This window comes from Mirounga leonina, unplaced genomic scaffold, assembly GCF_011800145.1.
Source record: "Mirounga leonina isolate KUSES-001 unplaced genomic scaffold, KU_Mleo_1.0 Mir_129, whole genome shotgun sequence".
Classification (NCBI taxonomy): domain Eukaryota; kingdom Metazoa; phylum Chordata; class Mammalia; order Carnivora; family Phocidae; genus Mirounga; species Mirounga leonina.
The window spans coordinates 23,092,250-23,112,948 of NW_023270323.1; the positions used below are offsets into that span (position 1 = coordinate 23,092,250).

The 20,699-nt window shown below is 36.2% G+C and overlaps 1 protein-coding gene across 11 annotated transcripts in view; it reads right to left on the bottom strand.

The window, feature by feature from the left end:
- Window positions 1-20,699, bottom strand: part of ALB (albumin) — a 134,360-nt gene that overhangs the window by 22,988 nt on the left and 90,673 nt on the right. Inside the window, exon 1 of one of the 11 annotated variants that reach the window (XM_035004819.1) lies at window positions 6,678-6,763. The exons of the other annotated variants lie outside the window; for them this stretch is intronic. Coding sequence (XP_034860710.1) covers window positions 6,678-6,748 — 71 coding nt within the window. The 5' untranslated portion in view covers window positions 6,749-6,763. Of the gene's footprint in view, window positions 1-6,677; window positions 6,764-20,699 lie in introns of those variants that run through there. 11 annotated transcript variants of the gene reach the window in all.

Sequence of the window (20,699 nt, forward strand, 5' to 3'; positions counted from 1 at the left end):
CCTATTTATTTAACAATACTATGTGCCTAGAAGTCAGAGAGGGCTTTTCTAGGGATCTAACTTTAAACTGAGAATTTTTTTAAACGGACATGAAGAATGAGGGAAGAAAATAGCCTTCCAGGCACAGGGGACATCATGTGCAAATGCTTGAGGCAAGAGAGAACATGAAAGAAACTGAGAAACTAGGCAGAGTTGGAGGGAAGCACTGTGTGAGATGAGATATAAGACTAGATGCCTTTGTATGTCATCCTGGCTACAATATTTTTGTTTTATTCTGAAAGCAATGAGAAGAAGTTGAATGATTTTATTAGTTCAATGATATAATCTTATTTATGTTTCAGAAAGATTAACTTGGCAGCAGCATAGGGAAGAGACTAGAGAGCGCAAGCATATATTTAGGAAGACTAGTCAGGGGACTAATGCAGTAGTCCTAGCAACATATGGTTACATCTTGAGTTACATCAATGATGTAGAAACAAAGACAGGTGGACAGATTGAAGAGATGTTTAGGGGTGGCACTGGCCTTGGACCCAAGCAAGAAATCCTCTTCTCTAAAATCCGTGATTTAGAAGGCCTCCTCTGGCTATGTTCTGCCTCAGGGGGCATAGAGTCAGTAAAACCAAGGGTATGTGCCCACCAAAACCTGTCTTCCTCCTTTCCCGAACCATGATACAGCACCCAGACTCTAAAACTCCCTGTCTAAACAACCCTGAAATTTTTTGAGAGCCTGAGAGGGCCTCTAACTTGATTATATCTTCCCAAAGGCAGACCATGTCACTGATGTATTTACTCTTAGGCCTGAGAAGTGGCCAAGAGACAACTGTTTGGAGGAGGTGTGGATAGAGCTGGGACATATGAGGAGGCATTTCCACATGTACATACCTGAGACCTCTTCATAATACAGAATGAAGCCAGAGGTAGGCAGAAAGGAGAGATGGGCCAGAGGTTGGGGCTTGTTCTTCCCAGCACAAAACTCCAAGAAGATAAAATTAGCAGGATTTGATGGGTTGAAAATAAGCTGTGAGAAAAATTGAGGTGTCATAATGATTTCTAGCTTTCTGCCTTGTATAATTCAATGATTGTGGTATGACTCACTGGTGTATGGCACATTGGACAAAGACCAGAGCTATGTAGAAAGATCATTAGTATGATTTAAACATGTTTGATTTCAGGCATCTTTGAGACATCTAAGAAGAGATGTCAAGTAGATGGCTACAGAGTCTAGAGGTCAGTGGTGAGGCCTAAGCTTGGAATATTATTTGTGAGTCATTAAGCAGTACAAGATTGAGATAGCCTGGGGAGAGTGTAGCATGAAACAAGGAGAGGCCCATTATGGAGTCTTGAGAAAGACCAAAGATCAAAACAAAGAACAGGTAGCCAAAGAAGAGGGGGAAAAAAAATCAAAGCAATGTTATCCCAGGGAAGGGAGGAGGGTATTTAAAGTGGAATAGGTAAAGAGTTACAAATATTACTGACAGGGACAGTAGACAAGAATTGAAAAAAAAGCATCTGTTACATGGGGGTTACTAATGTCCTAAATAGAGCTGTGTTTGGTAGAATGATGAGACTGAAAACCAGATTGGAATTGCTAGAGAAGTAAATAGGAGGTGAGGATAAAATCTGCAGTATACATAACTCTTCCAAGAAATTTGGATGTGAAGGGGGGCAAGGAAACAGGGTTGAGAGTCAATGACAATGATTACTTGTGATCATTTAGAAGCCAGTGAGAAGGGTTCCACTGATTGTGACTTTATTTTCTCTGTAAAAGAGTGATTGTTAAGAATGAAGTGTTTGGGTGTCAACTATGCTCAAAAAACAAAAACAAACAAAAAAATTTAATAAAGGGCTTGGAGTTGAATATTTGGAGGAAATGGAGAAATCTGTAGTCAGAAGAAATGAGGGTATGCACTGAGCAGAGACTTACTGCCTTGGGCTAAATTGAAAAGTAAGAAAAGTTCATCAGGGCTCTCATCTTCCTTTCTGACCCCTCATTGGGGCTCATAATAATCCCTTTCTCACATTCCACTGCCCTCTGCAAACCTCAAACATATGGCTTAGACTCACCCCAGCACTACTCTTCTTCTAGGTACCTCAAGCCTCCACTGGTACCCTGCCTCCAAGTTCCATGTGCCCCCGCTCTAATGGACACACCATGCCGAACCTGTCATGTCTGAATTTACAGGCAAAGTCAGGTAGGTGTTAAAGATCAACAATCGTATGAAACTAAATCCACAAAATCTAAGAGCCTCTCCTTATCTCAGGCCCATGCTCTCAATCTTCTCAACACTGTGTTTCCTCCACAAAACCACACCTAACTTTACTAGAAAAAGAGCCATTTTAGAAGGGACTGCTGTTCTGTCAGTGAATTCCTAGTGGATTGAATCTCAGAGAGCTAACAAAGTGAAGGAAAGAACCTGAGGCAGTGGTCCCATGGTTCTTCGAATCTCACCAGGTAGGTCCTAACCTACTAGGACAGAATATTCACTGACCTTATAAATACCACTGGGGCCTGAACAGGTGTTTGTACTTTGGAATCTCTATTTGGTTGTTCAGAAAGTTCTCTCTCTCTTTTTCTCTCTCTCTCATTTGACCATTAAGGTTGTTAGGTCAATGTTTCTTTACAGATGAAACGCTGCAATTTATGTCCTACATCCCCAACATAACAAGGTCCTTGAAGGCATAAACCATGTCTTCTGCTCACCATATCTAACACTGGATCCAAGCATTCCTTGGCTATAGGAGCCATTCAAAACTTTCGCTGAATGTCAGTTTAATTTGACTAATCAAGAGGCAACTGCACCCATATGATAAGAGGCCTTGAGTAATCTGATATTCCTACTGTATGTCCTCCCATACTCTTCATTCTCGTTGAACTTCAACCTGGGAATTTGTTTAGTTGGAGAGAGAAAATCAAGGTAAACAGGCTAGCAGAAGTTGACTTACTTTGATCTTGAACAATTTAAGAAACTAAAAACATTCTGTCCAGTAGGCATACCAGGTCTATTTAAATAGCTCAGTGATATACCCTGTTGGCCCAGGAGCCACATTCATTGCCCAGAATGTTGCTCAATTCTCAGCATATGCCATACAGCTGACATTTCTTTGCCATCTCCATCCATATCCAACCATGTCCAAAGCCAATACTAATTCACATTTATATTCTTCTGTATTCAGTGTAGGTGAGTAAGCAAAGTTCAAATATGGAGTTCAAATATGAAAATCTTTCCAACGACTCAACCACCCTGTGAAGCAAGGCCATCTGTAGAGAAACTGTCTGGGCCACTGACCACATGAGTGCTACTGCTTCTTCATTAGCCAAATGAAACTGACAGCTAAGTTAACCTAAATCAATCCATGTACAAGTTATTCTTCAGTTCGTTCTAACTATACCTTAAAATTCTAAGCACTATCCTGGGAAATATAAAATATGAAATGTGTCTACCAGGATGGGGAGGGGAGGATATGAGGATCATTCCTTTACTCAGTAAGAAAAATCTGGTGCAATCAGACATTAACACAGACACCCTTCTTTTTAAACTCAAACATGTTTTTATAGGGAAAAAGTATCATATTGCATACTATTTTTAATATTATTTGTTATCCACACTCTGTGGTGTGTGTAACTAACTTATTCATATGTTGGAGTCTATTTGTAGCCATGATCATCTAGGAAGAATTTCTACACCCTGTGCACTTTTACTTATTTCTTGATGCCCTATATCACAATCCTAAATCTGTATTAGCTTATTCCTTATTGCCAAAAATCTCTGCAATCCATCAACTACAATAAGATACTGGTTTTCAACTATCTTTAGAACAGTTCCTCAAACAAAGTCATGAAATAAATTTAGAGTATCATGGTCAATATTTTTTAGTAAAATAAAATGAATAGAATGGATCAGAGTACATTACATATAGTAGGGTAAATATTGTTTTGTGAAATTTTTGCTATATACATCCATATTAGGTCACCATGTAAAATGTATTTCTTACTATGGTCACCATCAAAACACTTAAAGATCATTTCCTACCTTTAAAATCTATTTCAAATAAGCTCAGTATGTCAGTAGGTTCAAAATCAATTTGGCATTTTCCCACCATGACCCTCAATCTAATTCTTCTCCAAATTTATCCATGTGGTTTATTATACCATAATTCTCCATGTCACTCATTTTATTCCCTGATAGTAATTTCAACACCTCTTTCTCCATAACCTCAAGCATCCAATCTGTCCCTAAATAGTTCTGATCCATCCTCCAAAATCTCACATTTATCCTTATCCCAGGACACTGACACACCTTTAGTTCAGGCTCTCACCAAATCATGCCTGAGTGATTATAATAAACATTAGTTAATGTTCATACCTCGAGTCCCTATAGACTCTGATTAATCCTAAAATTTTCCTCTCCCTAAAGTCTTGTAATGTTTATTTTAAATAAACTCCAGGCTCCTTTCCCTAGTATTCAAAATATTCAAGAATCTGGTTAGTTTATAATATCCATAAAAGCAGAGGCTCTATCTTGCCCCATCACTGCAATATTCCCAGTGATATTATGTGTTCAATAATATTTGTTGAATGGATGAGGAAATGAATGAACAAATAAGTGAAGAAACAGTCTCTGTAGCGTATCTTTTCTTTCTCTGTCACATGTCAGTTCCCTCATTAAGTCAGTGATATTCACTGTAACATTTTTGCAAGCCTACACAAAGTATGCAACACTATAGGTGAGAAGGCTGTGTAAGGTGCTGAGAAGTCATCCCCATGGCTTCCTAGAATGCCAAGTTCATTTCCAGACCAAAGTGTCTGCGTGTTAGGTTGTCTTCCACCATGATGGCTGGCCCCTGCTTTCTATTTATAGAAATCCTCCTCCTCTTCAGAACATACCTCAGAACCTTCTTTCCCTGGTCTCATTCTTTTCACTCTCTTCTGATAATCTCTATTACTTTTTTAGTTCTTAGTCATATATTTTGTATTTTTATTATTTTATTAAAAGTTAATTATTTTATGAGAATAAGGATTTTTTTCAATTCATTATATTCTCGGCAAAATCTCAGTTTAGTATTAGATACTTAGTAGATAGTTGTTAAACCCATAAATTAAATCAAATGAGTAAAAATTTGCCAAGTTATTTTATTGTGGAAAACACTGAGGAAGGTAATTGAGTATCCATCTCTAGCAAACTTAAGATTCATGTAAATAATCACATATACTCCTGGCATGTAGTAGGTGATCCACAATTATTTGTTGCATGAATGAATGGTTTCCAGTCTAGGGTCCATCAACTCCTTGATATCCATGAAAGCATAATAAAAGTTCATGAGCTTATTGTCAAAATTGCAAATAATGGTAACAGAAATTTTATGTTTATTCATGGTAAGGGTGCAAATGCAAAAATCTCAAGTTACTTTACGTTAGGTTAAAACCATATCAACTCTGGGGTGCCTGGGTGGCTCAGTTGGTTATAAGCGCCTGACTCTTGATCTCAGCTCAGGTCTTGATCTCAGCATTGTGAATTCAAGCCCCGTGTTGGGCTCCACGCTGGGCATGGAGCCTACTTAAACAAACAAACTATATCAACTCTGCTAAAGCAGTGCTAAATATGTCAGAAGGAAAATGACAGCTATTTATTCCACATTTATAAAGTGCCTACAATGTGCCAGTCCTTATTCTCAGCAGTGCTCAGCATTAGCTCATTTACTCTTCAGAACAAACTTATGAAGGCAGCACTGTTATTATCTCTATTTTGCAAATGAGGAAACTGAGGCTAAAGTAAAGAAACTGAGATTAAGTAACTTGCTCAAGGTCAAAAGTTAGTGAGCAACAAAGCAAGGATTATGAACTCACGCAGTCTTGGGACAGGAGAGTATAGATCTAATCTATGTATAGATTTAATCTAGGTATAGATCTAATCTATGATGTCTTTCAAACTTGGGCAGTTATTCTCTACTGATAGTCCCTAAAAACTTTCATTCTTTTCACAAAGCTACATACCTTGGCACTGGAAGCTGAAATATGTTTTCCTTGGGTCTGAGCATGAGGATATATTTGTTTTATGCTTTATTCTTCATTCCCCTAAAATAAGGTCTCCAAATGTCACACAGGCCTTGCTTTTTATAATCTCAGTGGCTACAGCAGCAAGATAGATAGCTGGTAGAGGTGAAACTGTAAGCCAGAGAAGAAGATAGGCACCAGCTACCATGTTGGGCATTCAGCACTAAAATATCCATGAGTATTTCAAATTTCAGGTAATCTGACATCACGTTAAAGCTGGAATCTACTATTTCAAATTGTTTTATTCTACTCTTTTTAAAACAGTCATGCAAAGCTTTATTTTAAAAATATCTTAACCAATATTCTCTTCAGTTATTGCTTTCCCACTTCTAGAAGAAGTAGATGTAGAAAGAACACTCTTCCATAACTCTAAAAGCAAAGTCTTCTAACCCACACAAAGACCCGGTCCTCTAGGAGATTAGGTTTGAGTTTATTTTCAGTTTAGCTGTACTGATGATTGCCTTTTAAGCTGAGTAGGCTAGATGAGACATCTGTGGAATTTGTTTGAAGACAGATGGCTACTCAGATACAAAAATGCTGGATTAAGCAGAAGCAGGGTGGACTGGAATGATAAATACAAATGTCAGCCACAGCAAAGGCAGACACCAGAAAAAAAACAAGGTACCCTTGGTAATGAGCATCTTTTTCATAATAATTCTCTAGGAGTGTTCTGAGTGAGATACATAGGCACTTCATAGAACTTCATAGAACTGCTACTGCATATTTTTCTCTCTCATTTTCATTCAGACTGGAGCAAAATCTTGGGACTGGAAATGTCCTTAGAGATAATTGGTTCCAAGCCCTCTGTTTTAAAGGTAAGAATATAGCACTGAAAAAATAAACAAATAAAAAATAAATAAATAAGGTAAGACTATAAAGACCAGTTAGCCAGCCCATCAACAACTATTTTTTGATGGCCTACCACCACCAGCTTTTACTCTAGGTGCTAGAGATTGAGCATTGAGTAAAACATACATATTCCTTGACCTCAAAGAGATTATATTCCAGCGAGAAAGACAACAAACAAGTAAATAAATGAATAAAGAGCTAATTTCAAGTACTGATAAGCTGAAGGTCATAAAATCAGGTACTGAGAGAGAATCTGACCACTGAAGGGCTACAGCTTTACAAAGTGGTATCAGACAAGGCCTGCCTGAGGAGGTGACATTTCACTTGAGTCTAAATGATGAAAAAGAGACAGTCATGGTGAGATTGGGGCAGGAGGCAAGGGATGTTCAAAGGAAAAAATATAGTAAGAGAGAAGATTCTAGAGGGGCTGGAAAGGAGGTCAGCATGGCTGAAGTACAGTGAACAAGAGGAGAGTAGGAGATGAGGTCCAGAGGAAGGCACAAGTTAGGTTCTCTAGACCTCAGTAAAGAGGCTGAACTTAATTCTGGCAGTTGGGCAAAGTCATAGGTCAATCTCTAAGCAACAGCATGGCAAGATCTAATTTAAGCTTTAGAGAGACCTCCGTCTAGATGTCCTAGAACACAGTGGGCAAGAGTGGATGTGAGGAAACCAGCACGCCATGGCACTAACCCAGAAGAGAGATGGTGGTAGTTTAGACAAGGATTCTAGCAGAGGAAATGGTGATCAGTGGGCAGATTCTGAATATATGTTAGGAATAGAGCTGTCAGCTCCTACTGACAAACTGGATGTGAGGTGTGAGGAAAAAGAAACATTCGGTAATGAATCTTAGATTTTGACCTAAACAAATGAAAGAATGCTGGAACCATTTATGGGGAGGGAAAAGGTTTAGGGAAGGGATGGAGATGGAAAGGTGGGAGAAGATACACCAGGTTTAAGGAAGGTAACTGATAGCGTCATTTGGCCCTGTTAAGTTTAAAATACCTGTTAGACATCATGGTAGAAATATCGTATTGTTCAATATGTGAATCTGAAATCAAGGGAGAAGTCCTGGCTATAGATAAAAATCTGAAAAAATAATACAGAGATGTGTCCAAAGGCATGGACTTAAGTGAGATTATCTGATCACCCAGGAGGAGAATGTGGACAGAGAAGAGATGGGTGCTGAGGACAGAACCCTCAGTACTATAAGATGTAGGGGTCTGAGGGTGGAGGAGGAACACTCATTAGTGGCTATGGAGTAAGAGGAAAACTCGAGAGTGTCTTTGATGTAGCAGTCTAGAAACGAAGACCCAGACACTTATGCAAAGTAATGTTGCTGGTTACTGGCAGTTAGGACAGCTATTGTTACTTTGTAAGTACCTTGAAGACAGCGGAGGCCTTAAGTCTCTACTTCTCTTATTTCTGCATCACCAACAGCACTACAGAGCTAAATATATGGTGAAATATATGGTGATAACTCACTAAGTAATTGTTGATTGATTATACATATATGTGACACAATCAAAACCAAGTTTACCTTGATAGGAAAGATAATAAATTTCTATTTTTACTTATCTGTAGTTCTCCTGAATTGCAAATGGATATCTCTGTGTAATCTCATTTGGTTATCTTTGTGAACAATTATTAATTATTGATTAGTCACATCACACTCTCTGATATAGTGATGTAATTGGTGACCAGGCCTGTATATCTTGACCCTAAGATTTAAATAACCTTATGTAAAAAATGAGATTGATTTATAGTTATGTTTGACTTGGACAAATAATTAATTCAAAATCTTTCTTGAGAATATACACTATATTAAAATCAATTGGGGGCCTTTTTGAAATGCACAAAAATATGAATATGCACAGCAATTTCTCCTAACAATTTTACAAATTAAAAAACAAAGATGGGCCAAACAAAATCTATAATACAAAACATTAGGCTATGAATGCTAAGTAGAGATACAAATAATATGCACTTTTGCTCGTTCATGGTGCCTTAAAATTTTAATATATAGAAATAGTCAACCACTTAAGCTTTAGAATCACATCTGAACTTTTTCCTAATTCCTTTTGCACACAACAAAGTATCCTGAAGAAATCCTACAATGTATTAAAGAATGGATTCACTTAAAGATTTTTAAACTATAATATCAGGCCATCCATTGCATTGAGGGTCAATGACCTGATGTTTATACTTAAACCTTTACCACAGATAATTTGCAAAACTCAGGTGGACAGCAAATACTTTACAACTCTAATCAACAAAGAGTGAACTATGTTCATTGAAAAGTATACTCTGGGCAAATGAATTACAGAAAGTCCACACAAAATAATGACCCTCAGGGAGTAGCCTAGCTTTGGGGGGAAGGGGGAGAAATGCTGAGTTCAGTATTTGTATTATCAGTAGGGGAGATCTTATGGGCAGAGATTCAACAAATGAGTCCCAACATTCTATAATGTGGGTGACAGCTAACTCTGAAAAGCACAAATGATAAATACAATAAAACAATCACTGACTTAAATATGATAGGGACCTAATTTGCAGAAATACTAAGAAATATTCGTTATGTCTCACAAGTTCTGCTAAGCACATTTTAAACATCAGTGGAAAGACATTTGTAAGGGACAATGTGGTAAGTAAAACCAGGGATTCTAATATTAGTTTTCTCTACCTGGGAAGATCGCTCTACCTTTTCCAATGTGAAATTTTTTAAAATATTGCAAAGGGTGGCCATAGTACACCCAAATTAGAGAAACAATTACAGAGACATTAAACTTAGCTTGTAGAAGTTCTTTCTCCCTCTAATCTGCTGTCAAAAACCCATGATGTGTTACAAGGAGAACACATAGATCTTACTTTGCCACTTCTATATTCAGATAGGGAAGTGACTAAGCACAGGGACTGTCTGGATATGATCCTGCCTCTGCCACTTGGTAGCTTTTGACATTGGACAAGTTACTTAACTTCTGTATGCCTCAGTCTCCTCAGCTGTAAGTTGGAGATATGTATTAGTTTGAAAGGATTCAGTGATTTAATGCATGTAAAGTGCCTAGAAAGTACCAGGCACATAGCAAGTAACCTAATAAACTCCGTTATTATTACATCTATTATTATTGTTACACATTGTCTGCACAGAAGTACATGTGGATGTGGATATTCTGGTGTCTAAAAAAAACCAAGCAAACAAATGAGAACAAAGAGTCCAAGATGTTTAGCAAGCAGAATATACTTTAGCTGGCAAGAGGGAGAAAGAGGAGAAAATACACAGGCCCACTCACATATATCCTGTTCTTCATTACTACTATGTGGAGAGTGACTCTAGGAAATATTTGCAAGGTTAACCTACATACTGCTTGTAAAGAACCTTTACATTTTCCATTTCAAAGTCTTAGAATGATACATTTAAAAGCAGCCAGATAAACAAAAAGCCAGACTCTTAAATATAGAGAATTGGTGGTTGTCAGAGGGGAGCTGGGTAGGGGGATGAGCAAAATAGATAAAAGGGATTAAGAGGTACAAACTTACAATTATAAATATATAAGTCACAGAGATGAAAAGCATAGCATAGGAAATATAGTCAAAAATGTAATAACATTGCATGATGACTACACTTATCATGGTGAGCATTGAGTAAGGTATAGAATTGTTGAATTAGTATGTTGTACACCTGAAACTTATATAACACTGTATGTCAACTATACTTCAATTTAAAAGAAGCAGCCAAAATTAATCTAGAATCCCTAAGGGGGGGTAATTAAAAAAAAAAACCTAGAAAATCTTTTTGTTTTGTTTTGTTTTGTTTTCTATATACATGCTAAGTGCCTAGAATAGTGCCAGACACCTAGCAGAATCCTAATATAAGATGAGTGTTAAAACACTTCTGACTGCCATTAACAGGCTGTGACCTTGGAGTGAATTACTTCTCTGACTCAACATTACAGCAACAAATGCAAGGGATAATAGTTACTGTGTATTATTCATAAGTTTCCTTTGGTGTTCAGCATTATTTAAATTTTTTTAAATAAACTAAGGCTCACTGTTAGACAGTCCTATTTTATCATTCTCCCAATCATCATAGGAGAGATCATTTCTCTAAAGATTCTTACCTTCTATCCTCATGTGACAATAAAGAATGACTCGGGATCCCCTTATTTTATATGGGGACTCCCAAAATCTTTGGGGTTGATGCTACAATCACTGGGTATTTACTAAATAGAAATAGAAATTGAAACTGAAGATGACCTATCCCCACAAAATGAAATACCAGTACCTATGCAGTAGAATAACATTTGATCTGGTAAATTTTCTTCCTTTCCCCAAAAAAATGTTGATTTTTTTTGGTCATACATAGGCTACTCTGTTCTGAACGCTTAGGAAGAGGGATGTTACATGATGAAAAACATGGACAGAATTCCTTTTGATGTTGGCTTTTAAAACTTAAGCTCTTAGAGGAGCTGAAAGTATTCCTGAAGTAGACAAAATGCTTGGGAGAAATACTTGAGGAAGAGCAAAGGACATGGGAAGATACTAAAAATAACCTATCAGGCTGGGGAGAGGGAAGTGCAAGAATATGGATATGGTCCCTGGAGGATGGAAAGAAAGGCTTGCCTGAGAGACTCTTTTTCTTTAAGAGCAGAGGAAAGGTAAAGAAAAAATTAGTATCTTGAGAGAGAGGGGGGCCCTGTGTTCTACCCCAGGAAGGGCTTTGGGAGGGTACAAGAACTTAGAAGAAATAACTGTGTGGTGTGTCTTAAGCAATTTTAAATTGATGAAGATGAAACTTTCTCCACTTTGGCAGGTTCAAAATTAAAATGAATTTGAGCTACAAAAAATTTTAAAAAGTTACATTCTTACACAGCTACTTTATTTACAAAACACACACATAGACACACACATATACACACACCTACATATATTTAAGTAAATTAAAACTAATTTTACTTTGAAAATTGATCTATGTCACCCCCAATTTTTAGCAAACTCCAAGGTTTTTGCATGATACATGTAAGAACCAAGATATCACATATAATGAAAAAAAATCACTTAAATAATTATTCAGATTCATTTTTTCTATTATTTATAAATTATATAATTTATATAATATCTATATATATATTTATATATATCTATAATATTCAAACATTTTCAGAAGAAACCAGATGTAAGTGCCATTTTCAAAAGCTCCTTCATTTTGATTACATTAGTATCTTCAAATCAACCTTTTGAATATATAGTCACAAAACTACATATATTTGCACATATTCAATGACTACACATAAAATTTTTCAAGTTTCTACTAGTTATTATCTTTAAACAATGAGAATCAGATTTCTGATTCAATCTGACAACCTAAATTTGCTACATCTTTCTTTTTTATTTTACTAAGTGTATTTATAGAATTTAATCATATATTCTTAGTCAAGGTTTTAGAGAAATCTTTAGTTCATTTGAAATATAGTAAAGATTCACTGTTTTAGTTAATTATCTCCCAAATATTTACTGAGGGCTTGCACAGTAAAGTAAGTAAATGCTTTCTTCCCAACACACAACTGTTGAATAAATAAAGTTAACAGTAAATATTTTCAACATGAAGTTTTTAATATGTTTTCATAAAATCCAGTGTATACGTAAAGATTATAGCAACGTGAGATTAACTGCCAGAATTCTGTAATTTGCTAAAATTGTGGGAAATTGGAAATGCTAATGAAATGCCATTTATTTGAAAAATCCATAGAAATAACTGTTCAATTTGTCTTTTGAACTACATATAGTTCATGAAGTTAAAATGAAATGAAAACTGATCATCTCATATTCCATTTTATTTACGTTATTCTTCCATTTTACTATGACATCAGTTATAGACTTAATTTAATAATTTAATAATAATTTAATTTAATAGTAACCTTTAGGAGGGGAGGAAAGAAGAGAAAAAGAAAGCACTAAAAAACACATCAAAAAAATAAAATTAAAAACACAAATCAACTGATACTTCCAAATTTTAGAAATGTTACAACAATAAAACAAATGCACATCTTAGATTAGGGAACTATGGTATTTTAAAGGCCATCTTTTGAAGTCAGTATTTTACTTCCATCCAAGAGGATTATTTGTACTGTTCAGTTGAGTGCAGAGAATATAAATCTAAATGATCCTGTTCCTTAAAAATTAATAGACTTAACTTTCCTCAGGGAAAAATCTAGCAAAACAGGAAGCTTCAGTGCTTTAAATCACAAATCTTTTTGAACTTATCCATTGCCATCAGAATTGCTCAGCTGATTCTAATACCTAAGAGATCACACATACCCTCTCGTATACTCTATCAATTTTGAGTATACATCAAATTCATAGATCATTGTAGTATCTGATATTCTGGTCTCAATTTTGAAAAATTTTAAAGATTTTATTTACTTATTTACTTGAGGGAGAGCGAGAGAGAGAATGTGAGTGGGGAGGAGTAGAGGGGGAGAGAGAAGGAATCTGAAACAGACTCTGCACCCAGTGTGGAGCCCTACGCAGGCCTAGAGCCCTAACCACAGAGCCAGAGGCTTAACCAATTGAGTCACACAGGAGCCTCATAATTTTTTAAAATTTTAGAATAAATTGTAGAAAACCTTATATTTATAAGCACACCCCATAGTAAACTTGCTATACCAACAGAGAAATTATAGAGCTAATGAGTTCAGGACATTTTAACAATTTAATTCAGTTTGATTCAATTTAACACAAAAGATGGGATTCCAGGTGCTAGGAAAAAATAAACCAAGAGGTATGTGGTGCCATTCAAATAATTAGAGAATCAAGCAACAGAAATAGTGTATCAAACCCAATTCATCAGACCTAGTCACAATGACTCTTCCATATTAAATATCCTTTTAAAGACTGAACTATATGAGAGAATGTACAGTCGATCTTAAAATTACCTCCCCATCAATGAATTTGCTAATACCACACTCACGAGTCACTGGACAAAGCCATGAAAACTAGAAACACACAAAGCAATATTGAAGTATATGTGGGGCTGGCTAGACCTCTTAGGTGATTGGTCGGCATATAGTAAATGCACAACAAAACCTTGTTCAGTGAATAAGAAAGTAAGTGACTCACTCCACATACCAACATCCTTAATTAAAATGTATGCCTCGGGGCAGTGATAAACCTGTATATGCAAAGGACCTTTGGAGTTGCTTGAAAATAGTTAAAACTGTGAATGTTAAATCTGCAATTTCTAGAGATCCACCATCACAGATATGTACTGAACTCCAGAGAATGACATAAAAGTAAGATTGAGGGTCCAGAGACTCAACTGACTCCAACAAAGAACTAACAGATATCAAAATTTTAGGGGAAAAATACTTTTCTGGAAATGCTCCTTATAAATAATAGCTGTCCTTTAATACAACACCACTGTTACTGCCTCTCTCTTCGTGGGTGCTTCAGCCAGTATGGCAGGCAAGATTTCACATGGTCAATTGAATCAAATTGAATTTAGTTAATTCACACTTAAAAGTTTTCATGCTGACACAAGCATTGCAATAAAGTTACTTTTCCTGTTTTATCTAATACAGTGAGGATATTTTTTACTATAGATTTTTCTTGATCTTGCTATAAATTAACATATTGATAAAGTAAATTCCTTATATAAAATGTCTTAGACAACTACTGCTTTATCCTCAGTGTTCTGTGATTTTCATAATCCACCAATCCCTCTTGTTTTTTGGTTTTGGGTTTTTTATCAAAGATAAGTAGAAGTATTTCATTTAGCTGATCTGTCTTCAGCATCCGCAGCTTTACACCGCTCCATCTAAACAAAGGTTCTCATCTTAGGACTCACGTGACCCACCAGAAATACCAGAAAACAAAAGTCAGAGTTGACCTGGAGAAGCACCACAAAGTAGGGGTTTTGAAATCTGAAATTCTGAAAAACGTATGGACAAGGTTCTCTGCACACATAAAATCTAAATGCACAAAAAGAGCATCTTGAATCAGAGAAGGATGATAAATGCATATTGGGGAAACCTGAGCTTTGCTTAGGTTTTCTTATCTCCTCTGTTGCCTTGGGTAAATTGAAGCTCTTAGATCTCAGTTCAACTTTGTGGGTTTTTGTAATCCAGGGGGTGCAAGTCATTTGGATATTTTATAATCCCAGCTAGATTAGGATGACTATCAGTAACAAAGCTGTATCAGGTTTACCTGCCTAACAGGAGTTTATTTAAAGTGATGTTGGACAAGTAATTCACTTCTTCGAGTCACAATATCCTCATCTATGAAATAAAGAGATAGAGCTGGGGGCGCCTGGGTGGCTCAGTCATTAAGCGTCTGCTTTTGGCTCAGGTCATGATCCCAGGGTCCTGGGATTGAGCCCCACATCAGCCTCCCTGCTCCACGGGAAGCCTGCTTCCCCCTCCCACTCCTCCTGCCCGTGTTCCCCCTCTCACTGTGTCTCTGTCTGTCAAATAAATAAATAAAATCTTTAAAAAAAAAAAAAAGGTGGAGCTGGATGATTCAGAAGGTTCTTTCCACAATTTTGATTCCCCTGAAACTACTAAAAAGTGAAGAATTTTCTCTCCATGTCTAAAAACTAGTAAGTCCCCAAGAGTCAAAGCTGGGTAGCATCGGGCAGGGGAAATGAGATTTTATTCCTAAGAAGAAACAATTAAAAAGCACTTATGACAGATCAGACTCTGTCCTAAACACTTTCCACATATGCATGAATTTAATCCTGACAACTGAGATGGGTACTATTATTACGTTCATTTAACAGATGAAAAACTTAAAGCATCAGGTTGAGTAGTTTAGCTTGTTCAGGGGTGTACACTAGTAAGTAGAGGGGCCAGGATGAAAACCCAGTCAGTTTGCCTTCAGGAATCAGTTCTCTTAATTACTCCACTCTGCTATATGCCTAAGATTTGCAGAGCCCACAGACTTTATCCACGTAGTTAATTGGTTATTTAAGATGCATAGAATTCTTCCGGATTCCCTACATATTAACCAAGGTCAAAGGGCAAGGTTGATTATGTGTGGGTTGTCAGAACTCTGGAAGGAAATACCTCAAAACTCCTGATGTTACAAATTTGATCTAACTGTTGTTAAAAGTAACCTATCCTTGTAAAAATATCATAACCCTGAAATTCCATTCAACATTATAATGATATTTGCTATTATATTTTAAAAATGAAAGTTCCATGAGGAATTCAGCTCTTGGCCATTCTTCTTATTACAGTCTGAATTTCATCTGACTTTTCACCCTGCCTTTTAAAGGTCTTCAGTGGATTTGTCCTCACTCTTAATTATAAAACAACTCTCACTTTTTTTTTTTTTTAAGGTTTTATTTACTTATTTGACAGAGAGATAGAGAGCACAAGTAGGCAGAGCAGCAGGCAGGCAGAGGGAGAGGGAGAAGCAGGCTCTCTGCTGAGCAGGGAGCCAGATGCAGGGTGCCAGATGCAGGGCTCTATCCCAGGACCCCGGGATCATGACTTGAGCTGAAGGTAGCCGCTTAACCAACTGAGCCACCCAGGCGCCCCAGCAACTCTCACTCTTGACTGTAGGCTCCCTGAGAATTGAAACTTTATCCGTCTTGATTCTCACTCTATCCCCAGTGTGTATGATACTGGACATTTAATAAATATTTGTTAAATGAGTGAGTAGATGTCCAACAAGTGTTTGTTGAATTAATAATATAAAACATGTAAAATTATTTTTAGACAAGTAACCAATTTCTTCTGCTCCCTCTTCTTATGACAAAATAACTACATTTAATGGCAATCAGTATTACCTCCAGTATTTTATTGATCAATTTACTGCTTTTGGAACCAAATTATTTGGTCCCTGTGTATAGCAAATCATTACTTGAATTTTCTGAGACAAATTAATTTTTATTTAATTTTATTCTGTTCAATATTGTTTTCACTTAAAAGAATAACTGAATATGATTTAATTTAATACATTTTAAAGCTTGCTATTTATACTCACAAATAAAAATGAAATTGTTAGACCATGAGTATTTATTTTTAGTTCAAAATATGATCCACATAATTTAACTAGGTACTAGTCTTCTATTCCAGGACCTTATAATGACTATAATAATGCTATATATCAATGCAACATAATTTCTTGTATAATTTTAAATATAATTCTTCCAACAACACTGGGAGACAATGAGAATAGTCCAGAGAGAAGAACAAACTTGTTTAAAATTAAAACGCAAATAGGTGTAGAGCCAAGACAAAACACTAGGTTCTTCTTGTTGGGGTCTAGTAGTTTTCCATTACCCTAGTTTTCATTTAAAATACCTAAAATAGATTAACTATGAAAGAATAGTGTTGGGGAGGAAAATTTTTTCTCTACTTTTTAAAGATTCTTCTGGCTCATCTCGGAATTAAACTGACATGAAACAGACTAACAAGAGAAAATAAAATTTAATTTCTTATGTATGGAACCCCACATACATGAAAGGTTCAAAGATAGAGAGGTATAATGAGGTATATATGCATCCTGAACTAAGGAATAGAGCAGGGGCCTGGGCCTTCAAAGGGGAAGAGGGCAATTCACAGGGTAGTAAGTAGAGATGTTTGGTAGTTAGATGTTTGCCCTACCAAATCCTGAGATGGGCCTCTGAGATAAAACTTCTCTAGTAATAACTCTTATTCTCAGAAAGATCCCCAGTTTAGATGCTTCTATGTAGTTAACAAATAGGCAAAAGTTTCTCTTGCACCCACAGGGTCTCTCAATTGAGCCTTCAGCTCAAAATAGTTCACATGCCAGAGTCATACATTTTGGGGATTCTTGTTCTGAATCCCTTCAATAGGAAGATTTACCAACTACTACCCAAATATCCAAGAAATATATATTTTAAATATATATGTCAAATAAAATACCTTAAGAGCAACATTTGAAAAAAAGATTTATTTTTGTGTCATGTGAACGAATGAAATCAGAAGATAATTGTGGTTTGGTTATGCATTGTAGAAAGGCAAGTTTGTTCTTCTGGGAAATTTAAAGAAAACTCAGAACCTATCACATTAAAACTGGGAAAAGGGAAACTTGAATGAGCTTTAGGAGGTACTCAATGAGTAACTAAATGTGCTTGCATACTCAGCATCTATTAAATGAGTTTTGATGGCAAATTCAACCCAAACCAATTATTGTTGGTATGTTTTCATTGAAAGATCAGTTTTTGTTAACCAATGAGCAAAAGTTCTCTTCATTTAAAAGTGAGATATCCAGTTTATAGAATAAAATCAAGTTTTATTTATCTTTCAGCAACTAAGAAACTAAACACCAGAAAGCCTAAACTTGAGTTCAACAATTACGTTGCAAGCCTAATCCTATTGCCTGCACAGAGACTGTTGAAGACCCCTATTAACTATTTTAGGCCACCTGACATTGAGTTGAATAAATGGCATTAAAATTAAACTTGAAAAAGAACAACTTAAAATGGCAGGGCACGAGACAAAGCAAACACAAAATATAGTCACCCAGCTCTAAGAACCACATAAGCCATAGCAGAATATGATTACCTGACTCTTGAGATAAACATTAATGATTAAATTGTGGATGATGGGTCTCAGATGAATAAATTTGTACTTTCACTGAAAGAGAGTCAAGGTTATCACTGCTTCTCTGAACAAATTCTAAAGCCCACGCATAGTAACCTTTGAAATTTTAACAGAACATCACCAGTCTTGCACTGATTGCTTCAGCTTACATGCCACTGGTCATAGAACTTTGAACTGGCCATTTTTGTTTGGAAAACTTGTAGATACTGTATCTCCTTAAGTTAAACAAACCCTTGGACATACACACATGCTGTTTAATGAGATTGTCCCCTACAAATTGAAAATTTCACTGGTAAGGAATTGAATGAAATAGTACAAACCAAACCTAATAGTCCCAAACTGAAGAAAAAAAAATACATTTCCTGTCTTTTCTCTCACCTACACTTTATTTGAAAAGACATCTCTACCTTTCTGCTATTCTTCAAGAGAATGATCTTGTATGATCTGGAGTTATACCTATTTAAAATTAATGTTAAAATATCTTACTACAATATCATAAATATCATAAAACTTCATTATTTTTGCTTTGCAATATCTTTTATTCAAATACAGAGGTGTTTCCTAAGTAAACTTCTGGTAGTGTAATTCCATTTTTCTATTGGATTTCCTGAAAAATCATAGGCAAATTTTTATAGGAAAAAATATACCCCTTGAAAAACTAAAGCCACATTTAATTCTATAACAAATAAAATTTGAATTATTTAATTAAATAAAAGAAATTAATTTCCCATAAACATTGACAATAATGTTCAGAATGTTAATAGCATTATTGGCTTATAATTACAACAGCTTGGAATAAAAATACTAAAGAGAAAATAAACAGCCATGTTAAACTTTAACGGTATTCATTTATATTTTTGTCTTCCATTGAGGTTTTAAATACATTTGCTTTTACTTTTTGTGTAGGTTTTTCTACTGCTTCAGACTAGGCTAGACAAAGATGGAGGTTAGAATGAATTCAAGTATTAACAATGTAAAAATTAACCTATCCCAAGCCCTAGCATAACACTGTGGCTAATCATAGCGACAATTCAATGAATGATTTTTATTGCTTTTTCATTTCCTAAACTTTTAACTCAATCACAAGCTAAGATGTGATATAAAAGCTGAAGTCACAGGGAGCCTGGGTGGCTCAGTCAGTTAAGCATTGGACTCTTCATTTAGGCTCAGGTCACGATCTTGGGATCCTGGGATCAGCCTGGGTTGGCCTCCATGCTCAGTGGGGAGTTTGCTTGAGGATTTGTCTTCCTTTCCCTCTGCCCCTCTCCCCCTGCTCACTCTCTTCCTCTCTTTCTTAAATAAATAAATAAATAAATAAATAAATCTTTAAAAAAAAAAAAAGCTGAGGTCCAACCTGAATGTCCATATAGGGCATATTGTACGACTAGCCCATAATGTCACAGTAGCAGAAATTCAGTGGGAAGTCCTTCCCTCTACACTTCAATCCAACACAAGCAGTATTAAAACATGTTGTTCAAATGCCTATATTTTCATGTTGTTTATAGTAAAGAGTATTTTTAAAGCATTTTAATTTGTACACCATTGGGTGAGGCTTCCCTTATCCAATTTACTACTGGATGGCCAATCCCAATAATCTTACATCTAGCCTAATTCAGACATTCGGGCCACATCTGCCTGGTCTTGGTAGACAGTTGATTTTCCAACTCTTATGTTAAACTGACTCGTATTCCATCAGAGCAAAGACAACCTCAGGAAGATTCTCCTTTATCATGACAAGTAAGAAGAAATTGATTGTTTAAAAATCTAGAAACATTTATAATTTTTTAATTGCCCCAATTAAAAAATATATATATATATGTAGCCACAACCAACAAGGGGAGTCTCAGGGCACCTGGAGCTTTGCAAACCTCACTCCTGCTCTGGAAAAGGAATCCTGGGAGTACAAGATGCCTGGACAGCAGCAGAGGCAGGCTTCCCTAAAGGTGGCAGATTACCAAAATGGGAAGTCCTTCAAGGCACATGAATCAACACATAGGGCTCAGTTCTTAACAGGAATTTTCAGCTCAACTTGAAGTAAGATCCGACCAAAAGAAAAGTGTGTCATAGCCATGGATCCTGCACACACAATTATCTGCTAATGATGGCTATATGACAACTACTCATTTCCCCTTTAATTCCCTCCAAGGGTTCCTGTCTCCACCACTGTTGGGAAATTGCATCTCATGCCAAGGGTTCACCTCCAGTAGGAAAGTTTTTGCTACGTGTTTCAT